The sequence below is a fragment of the Chiloscyllium plagiosum genome, unplaced genomic scaffold (genome assembly GCF_037043375.1).
Source record: "Chiloscyllium plagiosum isolate Xiang-an unplaced genomic scaffold, Cpla_swu_hap1 HiC_scaffold_33, whole genome shotgun sequence".
NCBI classification, from domain to species: Eukaryota; Metazoa; Chordata; class Chondrichthyes; order Orectolobiformes; family Hemiscylliidae; genus Chiloscyllium; species Chiloscyllium plagiosum.
Window position 1 is genome coordinate 57822 of NW_028270171.1, and position 13358 is coordinate 71179.

The following is a 13358-nucleotide window of genomic DNA, read 5'->3' on the forward strand; positions in this document are numbered from 1 at the left end:
TCCCTCTCAGTTGGGGAATACTTCAGTGGTCCAGGACATTCAGCCTTGGACCTTCGAGTGACCATCCTCCAAGGTGGACTTCGGGACAGGCAGCAGAGGAAAGTGGCTGAGCAGAGGCTGATAGCTAAGTTCGGTACCCATAGGGAGGGCATCAACCGGGACCTTGGGTTCATGTCACATTACAGGTGATCACCATTGCACTAAACACACAGAGATATTCCTACACACACGCACTCTCACATACACACAGACACAGGTACACACAGATGCGCACACAGACACCCACACACACCCTTATAGACACACACTCCCACACGCACCCCCTCACAGACTTAAGACACTCTTCACTCACTACACACACACACACTTTCTCACACTCACAACCCCCACCCCAGACACACACACACAGACAAAGACCCACATGCACACATATTTTGTGGGGTGAATTTGTACTTGCAGAGTTACATTGCACTTTGCTCAAAAACTGCATACATTCATGTAGAACTCTGAGCTCAAAAACTGCATGAATTTATGTAAAACTCTGTAATCTCACTTTTTAGATTAGAATCAATCTAAACATCAGGTCATAGACAGAGAACACAGAGGGCCAACACCTTCAACATATTGTCTAGCTATCACCATTGTTAACAGCTAACCTGAGAATGCAACTTTTAAAAAAAGGGTTTTGTGATTTACACATGAAAGAAGTGAAACTATCACTGTATTCTAACAGATGAAAGGCTTAACAGACAATCAATTTTTCAATGTATAATTTCAGTTACATCACAATGCAAATTTTTGCTATAAATTCTGTGTTACGATCGAGCCCTCCACAATCACCTGATGAAGGAGCGTCGCTCCGAAAGCTAGTGTGCTTCCAATTAAACCTGTTGGACTATAACCTGGTGTTGTGTGATTTTTAACTTTGTACACCCCAGTCCAACACCGGCATCTCCAAATCATGACTACTATGAGACAGTAACTTGACACTATAAACAATATTAAAGCACCATCGCCACAGAGTCTAAGCCATTTCAGGGTTGATCATTACTTAGCATTAATATATTCAGTATAAAATTGTTTTGGTGCCAATTGCTCAGGTGAAAACATATTTCAAGAACTATAAAGATAATACTTGCAAATCAGAAGTGACCACGAACAGTTTTGTCACCTTGCTCTCGGAAGGATGTTATTAAACTGGAAAGAGTGCAGAAAAAATTTGCAAGGATGTTGCCAGGACTCGCTGGTCTGAGTTTTAGGAAGAGTTTTACTTTAGACCGTAGGAGACTGGGGGAAGGGGATCTTATAGAAGTCTATAAGATCATGAGAGGCATGGATAGGGTGAATGCACTCAGTCTTTTTCCCAGGGGTGAGGAATCGAGGACTAGAATGCATTAGATTAAGATTAGAGGGAAATAATAAAAGGGAACCGGAGGGGCAATGTTTTTATAGAGAGTGGTAGGCATATGGAAATAAGCTGCCAGTGGAAACATTTGAGGTGGGTACATTAACAACATTTAAAAGGCATTTGGACAAATACATGGATAAGAAAGGATTAGAAGGATATGGGCCGAGTGCAGGGAAATGGGGTTAGCGTGGATGGACATTTTGGTCAGTATGGAGCAGTGTGGGCCAAAGGGCCTGTCTCCGTGCTGTAGGACTCTATGACTCTACAAGTAATGACAACTGATCTTCATTGACAAGGACCGAGTGAAAAATTAAGAAAGACAAGGGGAAGGGATCCATGTTGAAAAGAATAATAAAAGGAGACAAATAAAGGGAAAATGTAAAGCAGATCAATCACTCTAACATCTTCAGAACTGTACTCGAGGTCATATTTCTAACATAGATGTAACTCATTAAAATGTTGCAGCAGATTTTATAGGCAATTGAAAAGTCAGGGCTACATACTGGAAATGTCTGCCATAGTTTCTGGGTTAAGTATACTTTGTAAGGAGAAAGTGAGGACTGCAGGTACTGGAGATCTGAGCTGAAAATGTGTTGCTGGAAAAGCGCAAGTCAGACAGCATCCAAGGAATAGGAGAATCGACGTTTCGGGCATAAGCCCTTCTTCCTGAAGAAGGGCTTATGCCTGAAACGTCGATTCTCCTGTTCCTTGGATGCTGCCTGACCTGCTGCGCTTTTCCAGCAACACATTTTCAGCTAAGTATAATTTGTAGTCCTATGTTGAAAAGTTGAACAAATCACATTGAATAGCAACATCAAAAAGAAGCAACTCAATAATAAAAATTCACTCTAAACTCTTGACTGTTCAAAAGGGGCTTGTTTTAGGAGTAATAACTTAATAAAACATTGTTTGGATTACCTTTAACAATGGACAAGAATGTTATAGGTAATGTTCAGCAAATAATCAGTGATTTCTTTAAAAATATAATTCAATCTATAGGTTATAAAGTTTATTTGCAAGGTTGGCATTTCTTGCTCTTCTGTTGTAACCTTGAAAAAAATAGCAAATGTTTTTCTTCTTGAACTAGTGCAATTGAAATGGTGCCATTTGGAGGAAGTCAGCAGCCTTTTCGAGCCATCAACATGCCTTGGAATATCACAGGGGCACCATGAACTTCGGCTTCTTGAACATTTTCTTCTTTGCAGCCTTGAGCCGAAAAGCCACATTAGCGATGTCATCTGTAAAAGACTGGGTATACAGCATAATGATAGAGATTATCATTAAAATCCAGTTTCATATGGATTACATAATTCATGCCACTTACTATAGCTTGAATAATAAAAGCCTGACCTGCACAAAAGCCCTTCAGTTCAATAATTGCTAAATCTCCAGCAGAAACTCCAAATAACCTAACTTTATGCAGACGAATAGCCAAATATATTCTGTATCTCATTACTACTGTACTTATCAACATCCCTGTAAGGTTATTTCAAGCAGTCTTCTTTTCAAATCTTGGTGAGATCACCCTAGACTGTTGAGGAAAGTAGAGGTGAAAACTGCTGAGTCTAATAATCTTAGATAAAAGGAAGTCGTGTCTAAAGATTGCAATCCATTTTAAAAATGGAGAAAAAAAATGTTCCAGATAGGCTGATTACCCCAATGGTGATGGAACAATCTGTAAAGACAATAATCTTAACTTGCAATTGAAAAAATATAGTTTGAGCCAGGAATCCTAGTTTCAGCCCCTCCTCCAGGGGTGTGTAATAAAATCTCTGAATGCATTGATTAGAAATAAATAGACTATTTAGCTGGTGGGTTAGCTCAGATGATAACAGCAAGGTCATGGGTTTAATCCCCATTCTGACCAAACCTGCTGGCTTCCAACCGGGACTTCAATATTTGCCCTCTTGTAGCACAGTGACAGCGTCCCCACCCCTGGACTGGGACACCCAGACTCAATTCCCACCTGCTCCAAAGATATGTAGTAACAACTCTGAACATGTTGATTAGAAAATAACTTACTTTCTGTTAAAAAAAAAGCAGACCAATGAGTTTCTTGTGGCATGTCCTTACCTCTGAACAGGAGACCTGCACTCCAGTCCCATTTTTGCCAGAGGTGTGTCATACCATCCCTGAATAAGTTGGTTCGGGAATAAGAAGCATATCCATTGCAATGGGATGCAGTGCTTTATTTCTGTCTCCAACTCCGTTTTGAATTAAGGTATTCTCTCTCTACCTCCCCTTCCCTCTTCACTTTTTAATCAGCTGCATTCCTCACAATGGGCTTTGCTTATACAGAGGAAACTCAATTATCCGAAAATCGGATTATCCGAAGTAGATCTCGAGGTCCCAATGGAAACATTTCATCAAAGGCATGTTTCCAACAGTGATCGCGTCTTTTGTTTACAGTGATTAAACAGGCACCGTCTCCAAATGACTGACCTCCTGCCCTCTCTCTCTCCCCACACTTTTCCAGGAGTTCTACACAGGGGTGAACCCTAAACCCCCTTCCCCAGATAATCTCTCCAACATTGTCTTGTACAGGGCAAAGGTGGAATCTATCACAAAAAGTTGTGTGTGGGGCTGTGTGTGCGTGCTATTTGGAGACTTACCCCACAAAGGCTACTGCAGCAGAATTGTTACTGGTGTCCAGTCCAGCTGCCGTGGAGAGGGAGGTGATGTCTACGGGGTTGGGGAGTGGGGGGCTGGGTGGTGTTGCCGGAGCGGGTCGCGGGTCAGGAGCGGGGGGAGGTGTTGGGGGCATGGTAGGTGCTGCAGGGTCAGGTGCAAGCGGGGGGGGGGGGGGGGGGGGGGGAGTGTTGCACAGTGTTGGGGGCAGGGGGTGTTGGGGCCAGGGATGGTGTTAGACGGGGTTGTGGTTGCGGAAGGTGTTGGGGAGGCGGGGGGGCATATTGCAAGGGAGCAGGGGGGCAGGGGCTGGGCACTGTGTGCTGCTGCAGTCTCCTCAACAGGGAGCAGACTTTAAAATCTCTGAGCCCCAGAGGAAAGGCATTTAATCGATTAACCGAATAATCGATTATTCAAACGAAATTCAAATCAAATTCCAATAACCAAGGTTGCGCTGTATATAGCTGACTACATGGGTGATTACTGGTGGTTAATCATTAAAAGAAGAGGGGAAAAATGAAACAAAATGTAACGGTGATTTTGGGGGTTGGAAAGTCACTCAGTTGAGTGTGACGGCACTTCTAACTATAAAAGAAAATAATAATTTAAAAAATAAAGTCGACCCAGAGGGCTCTTGTGGCATGGTGGGAGTGTTCCTCTGAGCCAGGGAGACTATTACAAATAAAACACCTTGGCCATAAACAGCAGGAACCCTCACAGAGGTGATTATTTTAAACAGACAAGCCACTGAGAACAAAATCCCTGCAGTGACTCTTCAACAGAAGAAATGCTCGCCTGATTATTATATGGTCCTCAGCCAGAACTGGAAAGCAATGGGAATAGATACACTGGGAATGTCATGCAGGTGGACTCATCAACACAGGTGCGAGGGGGAGCCTCCTGACTCAGAGCAGGGCGGAGGGGTTGTAAGTGATTTGAGAGATTTGTTCAGTTGTATTTTTTCTTTAAGAGGGGTATTGTTAATCTCTTGCCAAGCTGTCTGTACCATGGAAAGCGAAGTAAAAGTTTTTTAAAAAGTTAACTAAAAGAAGCATGAGTGGGTAGAGTCAGGCTCTCACAAATCCAGGGCTTTATTTTTGCTTTCTGTTGAAGATGTTGGGGTTTCTAGAGTTTAAGCTGCTAGACTGATTTGATTGAGTGTTGTCACATGTACCAAGATGCAGTGAAATGTTGTTTTGCATACTATTCAGGCAGATTGCACCATACAAAGTGGATCAGGTTGGCAGAACAGAATGCAGAATGCAGTGTTACAGCTGCAGAGAAGGTGCTGAGAGACATAGGAGAGGTCCGTTCTAGAGTCTGATAACAGCAAGAAAGAAACTGTTTTTGAACTTGTTCACACGTGTATTCAAACTCTCATATTTTCTGGCTGATGGAAGAGGGTGGAAGAGAGTATAACTCAGGAGGGAGAGCTCTTTGATTATGTTGGTTGCTTTCCTGAGGCAGTGGGAAGTATAGACGGACTCAATGGCTGGCTTGCATGATGGACTGGCCTGTATTCATGACTCTCTGTAGTTTCTTGTGGTCTTGGGTACAGTAGTTGCCATACCACACTGTGATGCATCCAGATGGAATGCTTTCTATGATGTATCAATAAAAATTGGTAAGTCTTTGTGAACATGCCAAATTTTCTTAGCCTCCTGAGAAAGTAGAGACTTTGTTGTGCTTTCTTGATAGTCTTGTGGACATGGGTGATCTTAACTCTCAGAAATTTGATGCTCTCAACCATCTCCACCTCACCACCATTGATGCCCTCCAACTATTTCCTGAAGTCAATGAACAGCTCCTTTATTTTTCTGACTTTGGAGAGATTATTGCCTTTACACCAAGCCGCTAAGCACTTGATCTCTTTCTTGTGTTCTGTCTTGTTATTGTTTGAGATCCAACCCAGAAAGATGGCGTCATCAGCAAAATTGTATATGGTGTTGGGGCAGAATTTGGCCACACAATCGTGACTGTATAAGGCGTAGAGCGGGGGGCTGAGTACATTGCCTTGCAATGCACCAGTGCTGAGGATTATGGTGGAGAAGGTGTTGTCGCCTATTCTTACTGATTGCAGTCCTTGGGTCAGGAAGTCAAGGATCAGTTTCAGAGGGGGGAACCAAGACCTAGGTCTCAGAGTCTGGAGATCAGTTTTATTGGAATTATGGTGTTAAAAGCAGAATGGTATTCAACTCTCTCCCCTGCTACAAAAAGCTCGAGCTTTCTCTCTGCTGCGAGATTAATTGTTTTGGTGTTCCTTTCTCCTGGACGGAAGAAGCAAGTGATCAAATCTGCTTTGCTGAATTGGCCAGGGGTGTGTTTATAGGATTCTGCTTTATTGAAATAGTTGAGTAGTCGTTAAATAATATTATTTTATTAAATGTTTTGCCAATTCTTTATTTTTGTTTGTATTTTAACTGTGGTATAAGAACAGAGTATGTTTTGCTTAAAGCCCAGCAATTTGACTAATCCATTCATGCCTAGAATGCAGCAACTTAGACTTGCCTTTAATAAGATAAAAGGTCATGGTCTAGGATATCTCCTTGGATGTATTTTGAGGGGGTTTGTTCTGGTCCATAACATATGATAATCCCTACATGGTTCATCGGAGTTATTAATTAACCTCCCATGGAGCTTACTGAGTATGTGTTTCCTTTGTAACAGGCAATGGCCTGCCCAGCTGAGCCCTTTACAAAACAGACCCTGGGGAGAACTCTTGTGTCACAATAGTAACACCCCTGCCTGTGAGCTAGGAGACCCATAGAACATAGAACATAGAAGAATACAGCGCAGTACAGGCCCTTGGGCCCTCGATGTTGCGCCGATCCAAGCCCACCTAAACTACACTAACCCACTATCCTCCATATACCTATCCAATGCCCTCTTAAATGCCCATAAAGAGGGAGAGTCCACCACTGTTACTGGCAGGGCATTCCATGAACTAACGACTCGCTGAGTGAAGAACCTACCCCTAACATCAGTCCTATATCTACCCCCCCTTAATTTAAAGCTATGCCCCCTTGTAATACCCGACTCAATACGCGGGAAAAGGTTCATACTGTCGACCCTATCTAACCCCCTAATCATCTTGTACACCTCAATCAAGTCACCCCTAAACCTTCTTTTCTCTAGTGAAAACAGCCCCAAGTGCCTCAGTCTTTCCTCATACGATTTTCCTTTCATACCAGGCAACATCCTGGTAAACCTCCTCTGCACCCGTTCCAATGCCTCCACATCCTTCCTATAGTATGGCGACCAAAACTGCACACAATATTCCAGATGCGGCCGTACCAGAGTCTTATACAACTGCATCATGACCTCAGGACTCCGGAACTCGATTCCTCTACCAATAAAAGCCAGTACGCCATATGCCTTCCTCACCGCACTATTTACCTGGGTGGCAACTTTCAGAGATCTGTGTACATGGACACCAAGATCCCTCTGCTCATCCACACTACCAAGTATCCGACCATTAGCCCAGTACCCCATCTTTTTGTTATTCTTCCCAAAGTGAATCACCTCGCACTTAGCTACATTGAATTCCATCTGCCACCTTTCTGCCCAGCTCTGCAGCTTCTCTATATCCTGCTGTAACCTGCCACATGCTTCCTCACTGTCAACAACTCCTCCGACTTTCGTGTCATCCGCAAACTTGCTCACCCAACCTTCTAACCCCTCTTCCAGGTCATTTATAAAAATGACAAACAGCAATGGTCCCAAAACAGATCCTTGCGGAACACCGCTAGTGACGGCACTCCATGAAGAAACTTTGCCATCAACTACTACCCTCTGTCTTCTTCCATCCAGCCAATTCCTAATCCAAACCTCCAACTCACCCTCAATGCCATATCTCCGTATTTTCTGCAGTAGCCTACCATGGGGAACCTTATCGAACGCCTTACTAAAATCCATATATACCACATCTACCGCTTTCCCCTCATCAACCTCCTTCGTCACCTTTTCAAAGAATTCAATAAGGTTTGTGAGGCACGACTTGCCCTTCACAAAACCATGCTGACTATCCTTGATCACATTATTCCTATCTAGATGTGCATAAATCCTATCCCTTACAATTCTCTCTAAGACTTTGCCCACAACAGAAGTGAGACTCACCGGCCTATAGTTACTAGGGCTATCCCTACTCCCCTTTTTGAACAAGGGAACCACATTTGCTATCCTCCAGTCTTCTGGGACTACTCCTGTAGACAAAGAGGACATAAAAATCAAGGCCAATGGCTCTGCAATCTCCTCCCTTGCTTCCCAGAGAATCCTAGGATAAATGCCATCAGGCCCAGGGGACTTATCTATTTTCACCTTTTCCAGGATTTCCAACACCTCTTCTCTACATACCTCAAAGCCATCCATTCTACTTATTTGTGCCTCAGTATTCTCATCGACAACAATGCCCTGTTCCTGAGTGAATACTGAAGAAAAGTATTCATTCAGTGTCTCCCCAATCTCTTCCGCCTCCACACGCAACTTCCCCCTACTATCCTTGACTGGACCTATTCCTACCCTAGTCATTCTTTTATTCCTAACATACCTATAGAAAGCCTTAGGGTTTTCCCTAATCCTATCTACTAAGGACCTTTCGTGTCCCCTCCTTGCTGCTTTTAGCTCTCTCTTCAGGTCCTTCCTGGCTACCCTATAACTCTCAATCGCCCCAATTGAACCTTCACGTCTCATCTTGAGATAGGCCGCCCTCTTCCATTTAACAAGGGATTCCAATTCCTTATTAAACCACGGCTCCCTCGCACGACCCTTTCCTACCTGCCTGACAGGTACATAATTATCAAGGACACTCAATAGTTGCCCCTTGAACAAGTTCCACATATCATTTACACTCTTGCCTTGGAGTCTACTTTTCCAAGCCACACATCCTAAGTCATGCCTCACCGCATCATAATTTCCCTTACCCCAGCTATAATTCTTGCCCTGTAGTACACACTTATCCCTCTCCATCACGAGAGTAAAAATCACCGAATTATGGTCACTATCCCCAAAGTGCTCACCTACCTCTAATTCTAACACCTGGCCTGGTTCGTTACCCAGAACCAAATCCAGTATGGCCTCACCTCTTGTTGGCCTGTCTACATATTGTGTCAGGAAACTCTCCTGCACACATTGAACAAACACTGACCCATCTAACGAACTTGAGCTATAGCTTTCCCAATCAATATCAGGAAAGTTAAAGTCCCCCATAACAACCACCCTATTACTGTCACTCATCTCCTGAATCACCTTCCCAATCCTTTCTTCAATGATTCTAGGACTATTAAATCCCACCTGTTCCAAGTATAATAGCATCTTTGAAGAATTGATTAGAAAATATTTATAAAGCAGAAGTAAGGACCCTTGTTTCAGTGCTGGTGTCCCCATCTCTGGGCTGTGGAGGCCTGGGTTCAAGTCCCACCTGCTCCAGTGGTGTGTCATAACATCTCTGCAAGTTGGATTAAAAAAAAACAAAAAATAAAAAACACACCTAGAATTTTAAAAAAGCAGATTCCAAATGATGTGACTTTACCTTCCTTTGGTTTCAAAACAATTCTGCAAAGTAGGAAAGGTCTGCAGAATGGTCTGTCCTGGGTTGGGACTAGCCTCTGTACGCTAAGATTAATGGCTCTATTTTGGTATTCAACAGTAAATTACGCTTTTTCCAGTTGGGTTGGTAATGACAGCGCACTTATTTCAGATGAAAAGCGAATGAACCAGAGATGATACAAGGAAATTTTTTCACCCTGAATTGTTGTGATTTGGAATAAACTGCCTGAAAGGATGATGGATATTGAAAAACTTCCAAATTACAGTTTTAGAAGAAATGGAGAAATATTTGAAGGCAATTGCTGACATTTCTGTTACCATCCATTCTCTGAGCTTTTGCATTACTCCAACTCAGTCTGAAAGTAAGTGTTGAAATGAGAGAGAGAGAGAAGATGGACAAGCAGGTGATATACAATCACCAGACATCCCAAACTGCTGCTTGGCACCTTGGTGCTTGGTACTTAAACCAAATGGAGTTTTAAACAGAAGAACAAATTTAATAAACAGAAGAAATGATCTGATGATTAGAGAACACCAATAAGTTTAGCTTCAGAGGAAGCCTTGAACAACAATAATTTAGGAAATAATGGTTCTTTCAGTGGCTAAGATTTTCCTGGAATTGGAAGAAGTCACTTGAGATGGTTCACTGAAGGTGAGTCAGGCAAAGCTTTTAGAATTGGCAGATAGGCTGAAGTTGGAGTTGTATTCATCCATGAGGAAACGGGAGATAATGCTAGCAATAGGTCAGCATTCACAATTGCCAGGAATGCAATCGGAATATTTGGAAATGGCTAAAATTCAACTGAATTCAAATGAAGCAGTTTAAATTAGAAGCAATGGCAAGGAAAAATGAGAGACAAAGCAAAAGAGATAGAGATAACTGCAATGAAACAAAGAGCAAAATAATTAAAATAGTTTGAATATGGAAATGAAACAGTTTGAGTTATGATTGAAAGCAGAAGAAAAAGAAACAGAAAGAATAACCCCAGGAGCAGGAAGGATTAAAGAGAGATTTTGAACTTCAGAAGTTGGCAATGGAAAGTGCAAGTTAACTTAAAATGGTGCAGATGAAGTTAAAAAGTGAGAGTAGTGATTAGAACAATGATGACGAGCTAACCTGTCGTAGCCGAAGGCCTAGTGGAGATCTGTTTAAATACATCCAACCCATTACCTGAGTTCAACAAAAAGGACATAGAAGTCTCTGTCATTTCATTTGAGAAAGTGGCTAACCAAAGGAAATGGCCACTGGTCACGTGGGTATGTTGGGTGAGGAGTGGGGGAACCCAGGGAGATAGTGAGGAAAGAGATCAGTCTGAGACTGGTACAATTGGGAAAAGGAGTAAGTCAAACAGTCAGAGCAGGCAGGGACAAAGCCACAGAAGAGACATAACAGGTAAGGCAGATAAACTGAGGGCATGACTGGGAACATGGGTTTGGGATATCAGAGTAATTACAGAGACATGGCTCAGGGATGGACAGGACTGGCAGCTTTGTGTTCCAGGGTAAAGGGACGGCTGGAAAATGGGAAACCTTCAAAAATGAAATAACAAGTGTCCAGGGACAGCATGTTACTATTAGGATGAAGGGCAAGGCTGGTACTTAAAGAGAGTGCTGGATGACCAGAGAAATTGAGGTTTTGGTCAAGAGAAAGAAGGAAGTATATGTTAGAAATATACAGCAGAGATGGACTGAATCCCTATAAGAGTATAATGGCAGTAGGAGTATCCTTAAGATGGAAATCAGGAGGGTTAAAAGGGGATGTGAGGTAGCTTTGACAAATAGGGTTAAGGAGAATCCAAAGGGATTTTATAAATACATTAAGGTCAAAGAGGTAACTAGGGAGAGAACAGGGCCCCTTAAAGATCAGCAAGTCTGCCTCTGTGTTGAACTGTAGGAGATGGGTGAGATGCTAACTATTTTGCATTAGAGCTTACTATGGAGAAGGAGACAGCATGGGCAATATAGAACGTGGGAAATAAATAACGATGTATTGAAAAATGTCCAGTGCTGGACACATTACAAAGCATAAAGGTGGATAAATTATTGGTATCTAATCAGGTGTACCCTAGAACTCTGTGGGAAACCAGGGAAGTGACTAATGGACACCTTGCTGAGACAGTTACATCATCAATAGCCACCAAAGTGGCAGAAGACTGGAGGTTGGCTAACGTAGTGCCATGATTTAAGAAAGGCAGTAAGGAAAAGGCAGGGAAGTATAAACTGGCAAGACTGATATTGGTGATGGGCAAGTTTATTGGACAGAGTCTTGAGGGAAAGGATTTACATGTATTTTGAAAGGCAAGGACTGATTAGGATTAGTCAACATGGCTCTGTATGTGGGAAATTGTGTCTCACTAACCTGATAGAGTTTTTTGAAGAAGTTACAAAGAGGATTGATGAGGGCAGAATGGTGGACATGATCTACATCGACTTCAGTAAGGCATTCGACAAGGTTCCACCTGGTAGACTGGTTTTCAAGGTTATATCACATGGAATACAGAGAGAACTAGCCATTTGGATACAGAAGTGGCTCGAAGGTAGAAAACAGAGGGTGTTGGTGGAGGGTTGCTTTTCAGACCGGAGGCCTATGACTAGTGGTGTGTCACAAGAATCAGTGCTGGGTCCTACTGCTTTTTGTCATTTATATAGATGATTTGGTTGTGAACATAAGAGGTATGGTTAATAAGTTTGTAGATGACACCAAAAGTGCAAGGTAAAAAGGAGACATGAGACAGCTTTGGCAAATAGGGTTAAGGAGACTCCAAAGAGATTTTGTAACTATATTAAGGATAAAAGGGTAACTAGGGAGAGAATAAGGCCTCATAACTATCAGCAAGTCTGCCTGTCTGTTTAACCGCAGGAGATGGGTGAGATACTAACTTGAGTATTTTGCATCAGAGTTTACTATGGAGAAGGATATGGAAGATATAGAATGTTGGGGAATAGTGAAGCAGGCTACCTCACAGTACGACGGGACCTTGATCAAATGAGCCAATGGGCCAAGGAGTGGCAAATGGAATTTAATTTAGATAAATGTGAATTGCTGTATTTTGAAAAGGCAAAACAGGGCAGTATTTACACACTTAATGGTAAGGTCCTGGGGAGTGTTCCTGAACAAAGAGACCTTGGAATGCAGTTTCATAGCTCCTTGAAAGTAAGAGTCTCAGACAGATAGGATAATGAAGGCGGCATTTGATATGCTTGCCTTTATTGATCAGTGCATAGACAATAAGAGTTGGAAGGTCATTTTACGGCTTTACAGGACATTGGTTAGGCACTTTTAGAGTAGTGTGTGCAATTCTAGTCTCCCTCCTATAGGAAGGATCTTGTCAAATTTGAAAGAGTTTAAAAAAAATTTACAAGGATATCGCCAGGGTTGGAGGGCTTGAGTTATTGGGGTAGGCTGAATAGGCTGGGGCTGTTTTTTTCTGCAGCGTCGGAGGCTGAGGGGTGACCTTATAGAGGTTTATAAAATCGTGAGGGGTACGGGTAGGGTAAATAGACAGGATGCTTTTCCTTTGTTAGCAGCAGAATGGTAAATGATTATGAGTTAGTTCTTAAATCAACGTTTGGCTTCCAACATTAATCCGAGAGGGATAGGAATTGGAGAAAAGAGAGATCTTCAGGTGGCAAGGGAAAAGGAGATCTCATTGAAGATAGTTTACCACAGGCTAAAAAGGAAACGCATGACTGGGGCGGGGCAGGGGCAGGGGCGGGGGGTGGTGGTGTGGAATAGAAGTATTAAACCTCAGGTGCTTTCACTTCAAAAAGGTTTGAA

General features: G+C 42.6%; 1 protein-coding gene across 4 annotated transcripts in view; it reads right to left on the minus strand.

Moving 5' to 3' along the window:
• Positions 1-2124: 2124 nt before the first annotated feature.
• The window catches only part of LOC122542640 (circularly permutated Ras protein 1-like), a 117537-nt gene continuing 106303 nt past the window's right edge, over positions 2125-13358 (minus strand). For 3 of the 4 annotated variants that reach the window (XM_087978141.1, XM_087978140.1, XM_087978142.1), the window contains exon 18: positions 2125-2656. In XM_087978141.1, the coding sequence (XP_087834267.1) occupies positions 2329-2656 (328 nt within the window). In that variant the 3' untranslated portion in view covers positions 2125-2328. The remainder of the gene's footprint in view (positions 2657-13358) is intronic. The other variant, XM_043680633.2, reaches the window with a different exon arrangement.